General features: G+C 33.1%; 1 protein-coding gene across 1 annotated transcript in view; it reads left to right on the forward strand.

The window, feature by feature from the left end:
• Nucleotides 1-15,977, forward strand: part of LOC150076378 (uncharacterized) — a 458,875-nt gene that overhangs the window by 360,609 nt on the left and 82,289 nt on the right. The window contains exon 14 of the mRNA XM_090387340.1: nt 4,573-4,725. Coding sequence (XP_090243466.1) covers nt 4,573-4,725 — 153 coding nt within the window. The remainder of the gene's footprint in view (nt 1-4,572; nt 4,726-15,977) is intronic.

Raw genomic sequence — 15,977 nt, forward strand, 5'->3', positions numbered from 1 at the left:
TGATCAACATACCCTGCTCCATCTTTATCGAGCTCTCATCAGGTCCTGCTTAGACTATGGCTCTCCAGTGTATGACTCTGCAAGAAAAACTACTTTAGAGCGATTGAATATGATCCAGCACAGTGTGCTGAGAGTTTCCTCTAGGGGTTTTCAGAGCCTTTATATCGAAACTCGTGAACCACCTTTACATCTTCAGGGGAAAACATTACTTTTGATGTATGCCGCAAAAATTCACATCTTCCTTCCCACCCTAGTTGGAAATGTCTGTACAATACCGAATGGGAGTCATTTTACAACTGTAAGCCAAATGAAAACTGACCTGCTCAACTTAGACTTAAAGAACTGACTCAAGCATGGAATATAGAACTCAGCAATATATTTCAGGATCCACCTCGGACAAATATTTCTGCAAATTAGGACGTATATTTTCAACAGTGGGCGAAGAACACCTTGTCCCCCTTCAATATCGCACAATTAACTGAAACTCACTCTTCTAACACAGAGGACTGTAAAATCTATACAGATGGATCAAAAACTGAGACCCAAGTAGGTGCTGCGGCAGTCTTCCCTTCATTCACCATTTCTGTTTCATTACCATTAGAATGCAGTATCTTTACTGCTGAGCTTTACTCTATAAACTTAGCTCTTCATCAGATTACTGAACTTTTAATTACCCCTGCTTTAATATACATTGACTCACTCAGTGCTGTCACCCCCTATAACTAGTAGTAACAACTCCTCTCACCCTATAATAAAACAAATACATTCCAAGTTACTTGCTTGTAATGAGTCGAACAAAACTGTGACACTCTGCTGGATCAAGGCCATGGTTAGGCCACATCTTCAGTACTGTATACAAGTCGGGAATCTTCATTTTAGGGAGGACGTAGACCTGGAATGGGTGCACAGAAGGACAAAAAGGTTGGTGAAGGGGACAAAGGGGGTGCTCTTACCAAGTAAGGCTTTGGTTCTGCAAATTGTAGCATCTGAAGACTAGACACCTGCAAGGAGATCTGATTGAGATGTTTAAGACCTTGAATGGATTGAGCGAGCTCAATGATGATGATGACATTCTTCCTCTTGCTTTGAGACTACACACTTAAGGGGGCATAAATTCAAATTGAAAGATGATTGCTAGATAATTGTGTGTGTGTGAGTTTGCCTTCAGCATGCAGGTAATTTATTGTTGGAATAAACTTCCATCTGTTGTCGTGTCAAATTCTTGGAGGGGATGGATAGGTGAGGTGGGTAGGGGTTTTTTTTTTTTTTTTTTTTATGATGCTCTATAAGCTTGCTTTCTCTTGCATGAATTGCCACTACTAATACAAATACTAATTTTACACTCCCACCTAAAAGTTTGGAATCATGGAGTATGACAAAAGTTTTCATTAATATTTTTGAAATTAGCTATGACAATGTATGGTTTAATATAAAAAAACACCGAGTATTTTTTATGATTTTTTGAAAGTATTTTAAGAATTTTTGAAAATTTACAGCAAAAAATAAAATATTAAATGATTAATATTAAGAACTATACTGATTTTTCATCAAAATATCCGTCGAGATTTTATCACTTTGTTATACAGACTTGGCATTCTGGTGGTTTAATTTTATAATAGTGTCTATAATAATCTAATAATCTTGACTAACATTATTCCAAGTGATCGGCAAGATTTTCCATAAATTTTGTGAAGACAGGCAGACTTCACAGACTTAACCATCTAGATCAGGGGTGGGCAACCTCGTTTTCAAAATATATATAATAAACGGACTAGCCGTATATTACATATATTTTTGAATTAATGGACTTTCTGACTTAAATTAAGAAATTACTCTGCGCACTGCTACAACAAATATCAATCGAGATATCGATTCACCGATAAAAATAAACAGTACCAAATCTCTCATTAAATATTATAAGAATAAAATATTGCAATTCGTTACTGGAATTGTATTTGTATTTTATTATTTTTTTTTTTTCTTATTAATAAAATTAATTATTATATGTATGTGCATGTATAAATATTGCAGTAAATAACAGAAAATGGTTTGTGACAATTTTTTCATTATATAACATTTTAATAATACTAAAAATCGTGGAAAACTAAAAGAAATTTGGCCCGCATGTACCTCACGGACATTTTATTTGGGCTGCCATTTATAAAGGTTGCCCACCCTTGGTCTACGTCAGTGGTGTCAACCTACTGGCTGGCTACAGCCGGCAAATAATTTTCATGCGGCCCTGCAGAAAATGAACTAAAACAGCATTTTAAATTTTGTTAATTATTCAGGAACCATGTACATTCAACACTAAAATAAGTAAAAATAAACGACTTTAACAGATTGCGGCGCTTGTTGTGTCGACTATGTGAGTGTTGAAATTGTGAAGCCACGTGTTGGTGTCGTGAATTCTGTCTTTTATCTATGTTTTGTATCAAATATGTGCATGCCCGACCAAAAGAGTGTGTATATATGAGGTGCTATCAAAATGTTCCAGGATTCCATTTATGGCTCGCCTTCTGCTTGACCTTGGTGGCTGCACAAAAGTGTATGCGCAGAACACTTCATTGAAAATTTAGCACACTAATTTTTCTCGAATCACTCAGTGCGGCCTGCAAAACAAATCTAACTTTGAATATGGCCCCTTATGGAAAAAGGTTGGACACCACTAGTCTAGATGATCCCGTGAAATATCTGTTGAGTTTAAGTCAGGCGATTGGGGTGGCCATACCATAATTTGCAATACCCTTCTCTTGTTGTTCAGTTGCTAGAAAGTTCCTGCAGAGCTTAGAGCTATTCTTCAAGTCATTGTCTTGTAATATAAAATTTCTTTCACAAAGTTGAAGGATATTATTATTAGCCATATGGTACAAGGAAGCCTGAAGCTTATGCTGTACTAGATGTAAGAGAGAGAAGTAAAAGGGAATCACCAAGAAAGAGAAGGATGATGATATCCAGCTCAGTACTCTAGGTGTGCCAAGCCCATACTCACCAGTTGTGAGCCCCTAGGATATTGCATATTGCTTAAGAATATTTTTATAGCCTCTTATTATTATTAGCCATATGGTGCAAGGAAACCTGAGGCTTATGCTGCACCAGCCAAAAAAAAAAAAAAAAAAAAAAAAAAAACACCAACATTCATGCATTACCCAGAGAGAGAGAGAGAAGTAGAAGGGAATCACCAAGAAGGCAAGAAAGAGAAAAATGATGATATCCAGCTCCCTGGGGTCTTATAGTCCGCTCCAGAAAAAGAGAAGCAACTCTAGATCATGATGGAACCACGACCATGCTTGATTGTAGGTACTGAACAATGTAACACCATTTTTTCTTCAGGTGACTGTCTCGCATAAACTCTACACTTGGATCCAAAATTTTCAAATTTGTAGTACTTTTTTTCCTCTCCTCAGGTGCCTAATGTTGATGCCCCAAGACAACCATTTCTTTCAATGTTTTTTTTTTTTTTTTTTTTTTTTTTCCTTTTCTTTTTGGTTTTAGTAAAGATTTTTGGACCACTACATGACCAAGAAGTCCTGCTTGTTTAAGGTGAAATTTTACAGTGAATGTAGACACAGGAGTTTCACTGTTCCTATTGAACTCAGCTCAAATTTCAGGTGCAGTAAATTTTTGATTCTGTTTAGAAATCAGTGTTGTGGCCTTATCTTGTGCTTCTGTTGTTACATGCAGTTGTCCTGATCATAGTTTGTCCTTTAATCTACCAGTATCCGTGAATCGTCGAATGGTAGTTTGTACTCCTTTAAATGAAGCGCCTAGTTTTTTGTTAATCCTTCTCATGGATTAACTTTCTTTATACAGAGTTATAATAGCACTTCTTTTTTAAGCACTTAGTTCCTTATTCCTTGCCATGTTTATCACAAAACACACCAAAAATTCTTTCTGAATAACATTGTTTAATGTTATAAGTTATAGCTGCTACCCCTCAATTTATGTTATTTCAAACACTCAAGAATCATCTAAAATCTTCTGTAATATTGAAACAATACTCCCACTCTTTAGAATATTCTAGAAATTTCTTAAAAATTAAAAATTATTTCAGTTTGTTTTTTTTAAACATGATAGAAAATATTTGAATAAAAATTAATAAACAAATTGGCCCTATTTTAATAAAAACTTTGAAAATCAATTAAAATTAAATGTGATTCAAAACTTTTAGGCAGGAATATATTGCACTTTAGCCAGTTTTTTTTTTTTTTTTACTATAAATGCTCATTCTATATAAATAACCAGCTTGAATTTGAATTTTCTTCATATGTTAGAGATACTCATGTCATCAGAAATATCTTTGCATACATTCTTGTTGTTTTCGAGTGAGTTGCCTCTGTATTATTTTTACATTAGATGGACTTCCCTTCTTTCATGTTATCATAATTTTTTTTCAGCATTATCTTTTTCATTATCTTCTTTACAATAACTGATGAATTTAATCTGTGAAATTTTGTCCTGTTATTTGTGGTATACTATTTTGGGTTACTATATAATTATAAAGGTTGATGTAATTTTATAATGATTTTAAGTAGTGTACATTTGTTTAAACAGTTTGTTTTATAATTGTAGTAAAACACTGGGATGAAAATATCAGAGATGGTTGTAAAGGGTTTTGGAAGAAAAATGAAAAAAATACAGAATGCATATGTCAGGAAGATAAGCCAAAATCAGATGTCTTAAATATGCTGATGAAAATGTCTGGACTTGGTTATGGAGAGAAAGGTAAAGGCTTATTATCTTAAAATTTTTCATTCGCATTGTGGTGTTATTTATGAGAATATAACTGAACAAATTAGATACAATGCAATCATTGATGTAGAGTTGGTTGCAATCATTGCAACCAACTTTAAGACAGTGATCTTTTAGTATAGCTATTTAATATTATATTTATTATTATTATTTTTTTAAATGTTACATGTTAACATTTTTAGAAATTTTTTTTTTTTTTCCAGAACATTTCTCTCATGTTAGTATTTGTAGAGCAGATATCTTTTAAGGGCACAAAAGGTGATATTGTTGTACACATTGCCACTGATGATATTAAGAGTAGGAGAACGGCGGAATTACTTAACAAGTACAGGTCAATGTTGAAAAAAAGCTGTGAGTTAGGATTAAATTTGAAAGTGTCTGCAATTCCGCCCAGATAGGAGGGAATATATGATTATCTTATACAGATTATCTGTATAAGTTTACATTAACCTTCCAGTTACATATGGCTGCAAATGAGGAAGTTATATTTTCAGGAGCTATTATATAATAGCAGAGTAGCAGTTAGCTTCCCGAACCATCCAGAATTCACCCATTTGTCTATATTCAAAGTACAGAGCTATATAAAAGGAGGTAGTGATGTGCTATGAAAAATATCTCTATAATCTCTATTTAAGTCTAGAAATTCATCAAATTAGTAAATTTAAAACTACTTCACAAGACTTATGTGATATGTGGTTTGTGATATTTATAAAATATCCTTTGGTAAAATACTTATAAAATAAACTCTAGACCCAGTGCTTGCAATGGGAAAGGGGCCATCCCACTTCTTTTAAGGAAACTTAAACTCCATTACCTTTTTGCAAACTTAAAATGGCTGCAATTTCAAAAAATTTACAAACCGTTGTGAAATGTTTAATGGGAGCTTTTGAACCATTCTGGTCCAGTGTCTTATTTTTCTTGTCTCACCAGCCATGTGTAAATTTAGACCTTATGACATAAACTGCATAGTGGAGCGGTACGTGCTTATAAGATTTAGAAGCTACATAAGTTCTGTGTTAAATAAAAATGTGCTTGCTAATGAAGATGAAATTGGTATTCTCTCTGTGTAGGTTGATTAACTTATTCATCATAGCCTTTGTATACATTGCTGGCCTGAGATATTTTTCACTGTGTGGACAAAACCCGAATTTTCACTCCCCAACTCCTCAGCAAAAAGCAGAGAGTTATAGTTTAAAATACTATATTATTATTATTATTATTAGCCATATGGTGCAAGGAAGCCTGAGACTTATACTGCACCAGCCAAAAAAATTCTGAATTACCGAGAGAGAGAGAGAGGTTGAAGCGAATCACCAAGAAAGAGAAGAATGATGCTGTCTAACCCCATACTTACAAGATGTGATATTTTTCTACTCCTTCCTCTGACGTTTTCTTGTACCTTATGTTGAATACTTTTTTTGTATAACAGTTTCCATTTACTTCCTAATCTTTTTTACCAGTGAAATATATCTCTGTTGTGCAAAAATATAATTGAATATGTGCCTAATCTTATTCTAGTGTAATAAGGTTTAACAGATTCATGGAAATTGGTATAAAAAGAATGAATGACAGTTGGGTTTTTTTAATTAGGTTGTTAATTAGGTAACTATATAGCTCATCGTGTTCATTATGAAAAAATATAGTAAACCTTGCTTTAATGGACTATTGGGGAATGGCCCATCTGCTAAACCCAGTTGCCTATTAAACTCAGTGTGTATAGTCATCAAAGTTTCTAGATTATGGTATGAAAAAATTCTGTACTATGAAATAAAACGTCAACTTTTATAATACTATATTTTATTGCATTTACCAGATTTTTAGGATAGAAAAGCTTGAAATTTTTCTGTGTAATAGAGTAGCAGTGGAAAGTGACTAAAACTTATTCAGCATTCAAAGAGCTCTTGAGTACCTTAGTTTGACCATTTAAATGATTCTCAAATGATATCTCACCCAATCTCCAAGTTGGTGGAAGGAATGATGTGGAATATCCTGGCTCCCCAGTAAATAAGTAAATACTATTAGCTTGAGGCAGTCGTGTCACCAGTTCCTTTTGGAATTATGAATGTCATGCACTGGTTGCTGTCCATTAAAGCAAGAGTTTACTGTATAGCTTTATTGGCAAACTTACAGTAAAGTTTGCAATAGCTGTATGAGGAGTGACAGTATGGATTGACTGAATATGTTCTACTATTGAATGTAGTAGGACACATCAAGTCAAATAGCTGACCATAAGCATATTGCCCTACTAATAAAAGTTTTGCAATCACTTCTTTACCTAGAATAAATACCTATATTTTTGAAATATGTTGTGGAAGTGTAGTAGGGCACATTTGGAAAAGATTTTTCTGCTTATTTGTAAAGGAAAATTGAACTTAATTTTTAATTAAAAGTTTTACAGCCACAACAAAAACAAGATGTGTGCTTAAAAAGTTGATCACACTCAATTTTCAAATATCGTAGGTTAATGACCGAAAACCAAGACCTGTCATTAATGCTTCATTTCCTACATTTCCATTTAGACTTTTTTTCCTGAGAACTTCGGAGCGGTCTCCAATGAACACGATATTTCACCAAGATATTTCTCAAGTGGAAAAAAAGATGCCGGGGGAAAATGGAGTCCAAAATACATTGGCAGACTATCATTGGAATCTCATATATATATGAAATCTGTTAAAATATATGAAATATTTTTACAACTGTCATAGTACTCAAAATTTATTATCCCAAATTTATATTTAAATAGGTTTTGAACACGGGTACCAAGCATATTTTGTAGCAAATCGACTTCTGCGATGTTAATAGTGCTATTTCTATAAGCCTGAAATGTAGGGTGAAAGATCATGCACAGACTGACTGCAATGTGCTATTCCTAGATGTCAAATTGCAAACCATGGAAACTAGGGGAAAAGATAAACAAATACAGAGTTGAGCACAAAGTAAAACATCAAGAAGCAAGAAAGTTAAATTTGTTTGCAAGAAACAAATTTAATATCTCAAGTATCCTACTCTGTTAAACGTTATACACTCCACTGAAAACTTAAATGTACTACAACTGCTGCACATAGCAGTGTTGCCATCTTGCTAAAATCGAGAATCTCTTCATGATCTATTCTCTACAGACTTCTTTAGAAGCTGCATTACCATTGGAATTGTGCTGACCTTAGTTTTCGTATACCTGTCACCAACCCCATATAACCTAAGAGAACTTGATCTTGTTATGCAGCTACCAACTCCCTTCTGTTTATTAGGGAATTCCTCCAAATTGATAAATGAGGACAAATGATACAATCACTATAAGATAAACATAGTCTAATAGTGATTATATTTATAATCACTGTTAGTGTATAGCTTTATCTCAAGAATGGAAAAGACTTTAACTAATTTTATTGAAGATAATATCCAATGCAGAATTCAGTTAAGTTAAATAGTGATTATATTTATAATCACTGTTAGATTGATTTATTATTAATCACTATTAGTTGAGCTACAGAATCAACTTCAGCAATTGACTTGTCAGTCTGCATTCACACTCTATGGAAATGCAGACTGACAAGCATTGAATGGTCAGTATTAGACAGCAGCTATTATCCAGCTTCTCGGGTTTAATCCTTGACAGCAAACTCAATTATTTTAACACTTACAACACATACTCAAACTTTTTACTTGAAAATCATGAATATACTCAATGTAATCTCTTCCATGCCATGAGGTGCTGACCTTATACTTTGCGTCATGTATATCAAGCATTAATCAAATCTTATCTTGATTGTGATACTCCTGTTTATGGTCTGCACTAAAGAGTGCTTTCCAGACATCACCAATTCAAAGCTTATATAGAAGATAATGAACCACCTCTTGCTCTTAGAAATGTTTCTTCTCTATTATACAGTTAAAATACAGAAGTTTTCATTGCATCCCATCTGGCTGTTTCTCTTCAAACCTCAGTGGATAAATCGTTACAGGAGCAAACCAAATGAATATAAAGCAACTGGAATCAGATTTCAGGAATGAATGCAAGATTGGAATATATGCTATGATGACATATTTCAGGAGGTTGAAATGCCTGATCCTTCATGGTCTGTGTATATTCTCTCCTATGATGACTATTAAATTCCAAAAGACCAATAGAACAATTACTTTTTATTAGATTCCAGGTCATATTGGTATTATAGGAAATGAACACCAGACCAATCAGCAAAACATCCAGCTGTTGATGATACGACACATGTGCAAGTCCTACTTACAAACTATGTCTGTTGCAAGAAATGCATACCACAACAAAGTAACCCAAACCTGGCAAGTCCAATTAAATGATAAGCTGCACAAAAAAAAAAATAATAAATAAAATAAATAAATAAATATGAACCATAGGTATGGAAATACAACTATTCACCTGAATAGACATGAAATTGTTGTTCTTGCAAGAGCACATATTGGTCATGCCAATTTGACACATCCTTACCTTCTCACTAGTATGACCCTCTCCAGTGTGTGAAGTATAATCCTTACTCGTTGAAAAACATTCTTGTTGATTGTGTTCACTATCAAAATGCCAGATCCACAATTTTCAGCCCTCTTACAAGGTTACAAAAGCCACTGGCACTCTCACCTGATCGGGGATGAAGAAAATTTGACAGAATTTTTTACTACAGCAGGCCCACGTTATAACACGGTTTGCTTTACGCTGATTCGCTATAACGCTGTTCTTATATTATAACCCGTATCTGACTATAATGCTCTTTTACAGATTGCATTTTTGGCATATTTAACGAAACCGTTTCATTTGATGGAGTCGATAGCTTGAAAATGAATAGCAAAACAGCATTAAAACGTTTCCCACGCTCAGTGAAATTTTCTCGCAAGCTAATTTAATTGCAGTACAGACACTTGTTACGTAGTTCCGAGATCAACATTTTAAAAAATGATTAAGTATATTGCTTGTAATATTTGCGTTATATGCATTTATCCGAAGTCTAGCCATCACTCTGTACAGTATTAGACATCGTATGTAACGGACAATTTACTTGAACATTGTATCGTAATTAATGCAACCAACGCAGTTACATTTTAGAAGAGTTAATAATGGTCAATACGAATGAAAAAGCAAAGTCTGAGCACAGTACGAAGACTGTAAATGTAAGAAAAAGACTGAATTTGAAATTTAAATTAGACGTTTTGAAGCGAATCGATTCCTGTCAACGACAAGCGGATGAGTGCCTTAATTTAGGACTTGCAAGTTTAACTGTAAGAACAATTATAAAAAAAAATAAAGAATTAATTTTAGCAGCGGGAAAGATGGCTGTTCCACTGCAAGCAACTAGGGCTGTTATTGTTATTGTTATTTGGTTTTTTTTAGGAGCATTAGCAACTAAGGCCATATTGCTCCAGGATGTGCAGTGGTCATTCCCTGACCTTTCCGCATCCTCCGTATTTGGTGGTGACGGGCTTGAACCCCAGTCTAATCAAGAAGCATGTACTACGCACTGCTGCTCCTTCCCACCTGGCTACGGAGACACCACAACTAGGGCTAGGCCAGCTATTAGGATTGAAATGGAAAAGACTTTAACTAATTTTATTGAAGATAATATCCAATGCAGAATTCAGTTAAGTTAAATATTATAAAAAAAAAAAAGAGAGAGATTAGCCAATATGATGATCTGAAGAAAACTCACCTAAAAAAAAAAAAAATGTGAAACCATTTAAAACTGGTAAGGGCTGGTTGAATAGATTTAAAATCTAGAGAGAAGCCACAAGTGGAGATCAGGGTGCCGAAACTTTCAAAAAAGAACTTGTTAAAATTATTGAAGAGGGGTATTGTGTGTTGTACTTCTCAACAAGTTTATAACATAGATGAAGTAGTGCTTTTGTGGAAACGAATGCCTAAAAGAAGTTTCATATTGAAAGAAGCAAAAATCATACCAGGTTTCAAAGTGGCAAAGGATTGGGTGGCTTTATTGTTGGGTGGTAACGTTGTGGGGGATTTAAAATTAATACCACTTTTAGTTTATTTAGAAGAGGGCCAAAGTTCAACCCAAAATCGACACATTTTTCATGATTAAATTCATGATTTTAATTGGGATTTTAAGTTTAATTTTGATACGTAAATAGTTACCACATAATTATATATATGTATGTAATGCAGAATATTTTATATGTACAAATATTTGAATATTAAATATTTTGGCCGACATTTGTGCATCTTTTCACTACCATTTATTATCGATTAGAAAATATCCTATGGCACCGACCGCAACTTACAAATACATATGTTACCTTATGGGAATGCGGAGCTCGCTTAGCGCAGATTCACTTAGCGCTCGTTTTTATGGAACGAATTATCAGTGTTAAGCGGGGTTCACCTGTATATGAAAGGAGTCTAGTTATACACCAAGTTCTTATTTCTACTGGCTGCATATTTTAAATTAAATAAATAGTCACAGTTTAGCCATAGGAGCCCTTGTACCATTCATCATAACAACAATATATAACTTTCAGATGGAATGAGTAAATTGTTTTCTGTTTTTTTTTTTTTTTTTTTTCTTGGTTTTTTTTTTTGGTGCTTTTTTTTTCTTCAATATTTTATTGATTAAAATTATTAATATTATTGATATTTTCAGTATCAGTTGGTGACTGTTGGCATCTTTGGGGTCAATAGTCAGCAATTCATAGCTTGGTTATTTGGTGGTCATGTCTTCAGATATCTTAGCAGGTATAGATCTTTGGACTGTTTATTTTACCTTGGTCTTGCCTTTTTTGTGTGATGAAATAACATGTGAGTAATTTATATTATCCCATGCAATTATATTTTAATATTACTGTGATGGCTCACATCTGGTGAGTATGGGCTTGGCACACCCAGGGTCCTGAGCTGGATATCATTATTCTTCTCTTTCTTGGTCATTCCCTGCTACTTTTGTCTCTCTCTCTCTCAGGGTAACTCGGGAATTTTTTTTTTTTTTTTTTTTTTTTGTCTGGTGCAGCATAAGCCTCAGGCTTCCTTGCACCATATAGCTAATAATAATAATAATAATAATAATAATAATATAAACCATGATATAAAATTTTATAATGTAATGTAGTTTATCTATATTTCTGTTACTAATAACTTAAATGTACAAGGCATAATACGGTATGAGCATGAAATAACTATATAATATTGGTATGAATACACCATAGTGTGGTGCCTCTGTAACCAGGTGGGCAGGAGCAGCAGTGAGTAGCACACGCTTCTTGATTAGACCAGGGTTCGAGCCTGTGACCACCAAATACAGAGAGTGTAGAAAGGTCAGGGAATGACCACCGCATATCCCTGGAGCAATATGGCCTTAGTTGTTAATGCTCCTAAAAACCAAATAATAACAATAACAATCGTAGTGTAAAGGCATCGATTTAATTGTATCTCATTGTGACTACCTTCACAAAGAGTATATAATTATAAAATAATGTAGTGAGGCCATATGAAAGCAGAGTTCCAATGGGAGTTACAGATCACGGATTTAAAATATACACATATCTTTGCAGAGGTCCATCAGTATTTTTCCAGTGTTTAATGAAATGAAGTAAAATATTATTTATTTGTTATTATTTTTTTTCAAAAAGTATTGAAATGTAATTAGACAATTAACTAGTCTCTTATACCAAATATTAAAATTATAGATAAATAACTGAAATGGTAAACTTTCACTGTTGTGCTTGCAAGTTTGTTATGACAGAGGGGGAAGGTAAAGAAAGAAATAAAAGGACTACTAAAAAGTGTCCTTAAACTAACAGAACCATTATTAGTTCTGTTAACTGCTTTCGGCAAATTTCTTTCTGTTAAGTGCTGATTGATCTGAATCATTGTCAGTCAGTCAGTCACTTGAACTTGTGATGTTATAGTTTGTTATGCCCATGTGCCAATCAGTTTATTGTCTGCTACTCACATATATCACTCGTTCACGTATCCTTATTCAGTATTACAATATTCATTGTTAATTTTATGTAGAATTATGTATCAAAACATAAAATTCCCCGATTTGCTGTCAAGGCCTTTCTTCAGTTGGCCATTTAAACATTCCCACTCGTTAGTTATATCATCTACTGAACACCATCAAATATGTTATCTAAACAGCATAGAAGATACCACCTTTTAACTTTGCATTGAACAGAATTTCAGACATTGTGGACTTGCTTAATATGTTAATTTGTACTTCACTTACAATTAACTACGTAAGTGAATCACAGTTCCTGACTTTTATACAGGGTCAAAAAAAGGAAAAGTAGTACTCTCTCATATCTTACTGTTAAAATGAAAATATGTCTGTTGTCAGTACCAAATATAATATCAAGCAAGTCCCTGATAGCCAATTCCACTGTTTCATGGTAAATTTTTGCAGTCTACTGTGCTTGATAGTATTGACAAACATATGTGTCAGATTTTTGCCAACGGCATAAAAGTTAAGTTTCCTCATATTTGGTTAATAAAGATATGTCACTTTTAATTGTAATCGCTTTGCCACTTGTAAAAATTCGGCAAACATTTGCATTGATATAATGGCTATAATGCGGGAGCAAAGCCAGCTCCAGTAGCAAGAATGAAATATGCTTGAAATTTTGCACAGAAATTTTTGAACAATGGCCCCTGATTGTTGTGGTTTTCGTAGCTGACTGAATTCTAGTGTTCTTTATTTACATCTGTTTGCATTTTTCCATCTTAGCTATCGGAACATTGCCAACTTTAGGCTGAATGCCTAAAGAGAAACATTATCAGTATACATATGACACATTCTTCGTTTAACAAGCATAGCTAGAAGCTACCAATAGTGGAAAAGCAATTTGCTTGTGGATATTTCATAGTTTCTTTCTTTACCTTCACCTACCAGTTTTTGGTGAGCCTTCTGCATATATATAATTTGTTGTTATCTAGAATTTTAGATATATAAAGGATTAAACTATTTGTACTGAGTGTCCAAATTAGGAATTTCATATTGATCACAAACCATACATTAAAAACTCTGGCAGATACTTTTCCATAAACTTATTGCCATACTAATGAAAGTTTTGCAGTCAGTGTTTTACATAGAGATTATAGCATGTTGCATAACATAAGTTTAATTAATTTAGGATTACCTTATCCTTCCAAATATGTCATAAATAAGTGCTGCTAAGGTCTTAATACTCCATATAAAACAAACTTCCTTAACTGTGAGTTAACCATGGCTAAGGAAGTACAAAGTACTTTTTCAACAAATAACAAATGTTGTTATGACAGCATGTTTCAAGACTTACTGGTCTCTCATCATGTAACAGCAGTGGCATGCTCCCTTGATGTACAAATTATTGAAATGTGTAATGAAAGTGCAGTAGAACATATTCAGAAAAGATTTTTCTGCTTAATTCGTAAAAGGAAATAAAATTAGAGCCAGTAGACATACCAGCTTCAGTTTCAAAGTTTTATAATCACGACAAAGACATGTTTTGATATCTGTGTAGTGTTTTGTGGAGTTTCAGAATAACTGATGTGAAAAGTCATATTTTTAAAATTATAATTTGTTTCACAACTAACATAATGGTCAGAATTTATCACTCCAAACTTACATTTAAATATGTTTCAGATGGAATGAGCAAATTGCTTTCTATTTAGGGGGAATGTTTTTTTTTTTTATTTTATTTATTTATTTATTTTTTATTTTTTTATTCAATATCAGTGCCTAACTGTTGAAATCAGAAATTACTAATGCATAGCGATGATTTTGATTATGAAATCTCCTGACAGGTCATCAAAGGTTTTTCTAATTGAGACCCTATCGCCTGATAAGAAAACAGTAATTCTTGAAGCAAACACTAATAGTGATGCCTCTTATCACAAAAAACAGAATAGAATAACAGATATCAGATAATTATCAAATAAGAGAATAGCCTTTTGGCTATTGATTCTTGAGGTGATGTGTCTCAGAGCATTAGTTTTATCTTTAGTATTAATACTATGGCATTCATTCGCAACAATTGAAATTTTGCTGAATGCAAATTATATAGGACCGTAGCTTTCAGTTTACTAATTTATAAGCAGATAACTTTCAAACTGTGCCATTAGTGCACCAAACAACAGAATTTTTAACACCTACTCCATGTACATAAAAATTTTTGACTACATGGAACTTTATGTATCTTTCAGGTACAGTATGTAGTTTTTACAAGATTTTTTTTTTTTCCCCCATTTGTTCGTACATGGGGAAAGGTCAAAAATGAAGGTAAAAAAAAAAATCAGAAGTATGCATGGTGATACTCCATGGTTTTATGAAATGCAGTGAGCCAAGATAACAAGAATTGGTAATTAGATAATTGTGTGATCAATGAAAATGGACTGAAAGAGAAATTATCATATTTGAATATGAAAAAAAGGCACAAGAAGCTAATACAATTTATCCTACAATATTGAAGGAAGGAATGTATTCCAAATTCTTGTGTATTTTAATGGATACTTCTGGAATCAGGTGAAGTCTCCAGTAGATTGGAACTGTAGAAATGTCTCTCCAGTTACAAAGATATTTCCTTAGATAAAATTGGCAATAACAGATCTGTAAGTTCAACTTCTGTAGCAATAAAAATTATGGAATCCATAATTTAAGGTATTTTGCAGGAATAATCTGGGCAAGAATATAAATCTACAAGGAACACAGCATGAATTATTCTAACCAATCTGATGATCTGTTATGAGGTTTTTTTTTTTTTTTTTAACAAAAAAAAAAATAAATAAATAAATAAAACAGGATGCAGAGAATAAGTTTAAAATGTTTGGCAAGCTGTATTTAAAAATTATGTAAAGGGTGTTGATTTGTATAATCAACTGCCCTTTTTACAGACATTGTTTGCTTCTCGCATAGTGGTATTTTACAGTGAAATATGCATTAAACACTTTTTGAATAAATTTGAACAGTGTGCCATTGCTGGAAAGTACATTTAAAAAACCATTTAAATGATAGTAAACTCCTTTTTACAATTAAAATTAAGTAACTGTAAAATTGCTTAGAAAAGGCCAAAATGTGCAAGGAAGCCAGGCTTTTGTTGCATAAAAAAAATAAAAAATAAAAAAAAATTGCTGTATATTCCAGCATATAAGTTGACTTCTATTTTTTGCTTTGAAAATTCATGCCTAATCATATTTTTTCTGTATAATCAACTCTGTTTTTTTACACAGTTTGCATCTTGCATGGTGGTATGTTAAAGTAAAATGTGCACTGAAAACT

The sequence above is a fragment of the Mastigoproctus giganteus genome, chromosome 13, assembly GCF_048544385.1.
Source record: "Mastigoproctus giganteus isolate SK-2022 chromosome 13, ASM4854438v1, whole genome shotgun sequence".
In the NCBI taxonomy this organism is placed as follows: Eukaryota; Metazoa; Arthropoda; class Arachnida; order Uropygi; family Thelyphonidae; genus Mastigoproctus; species Mastigoproctus giganteus.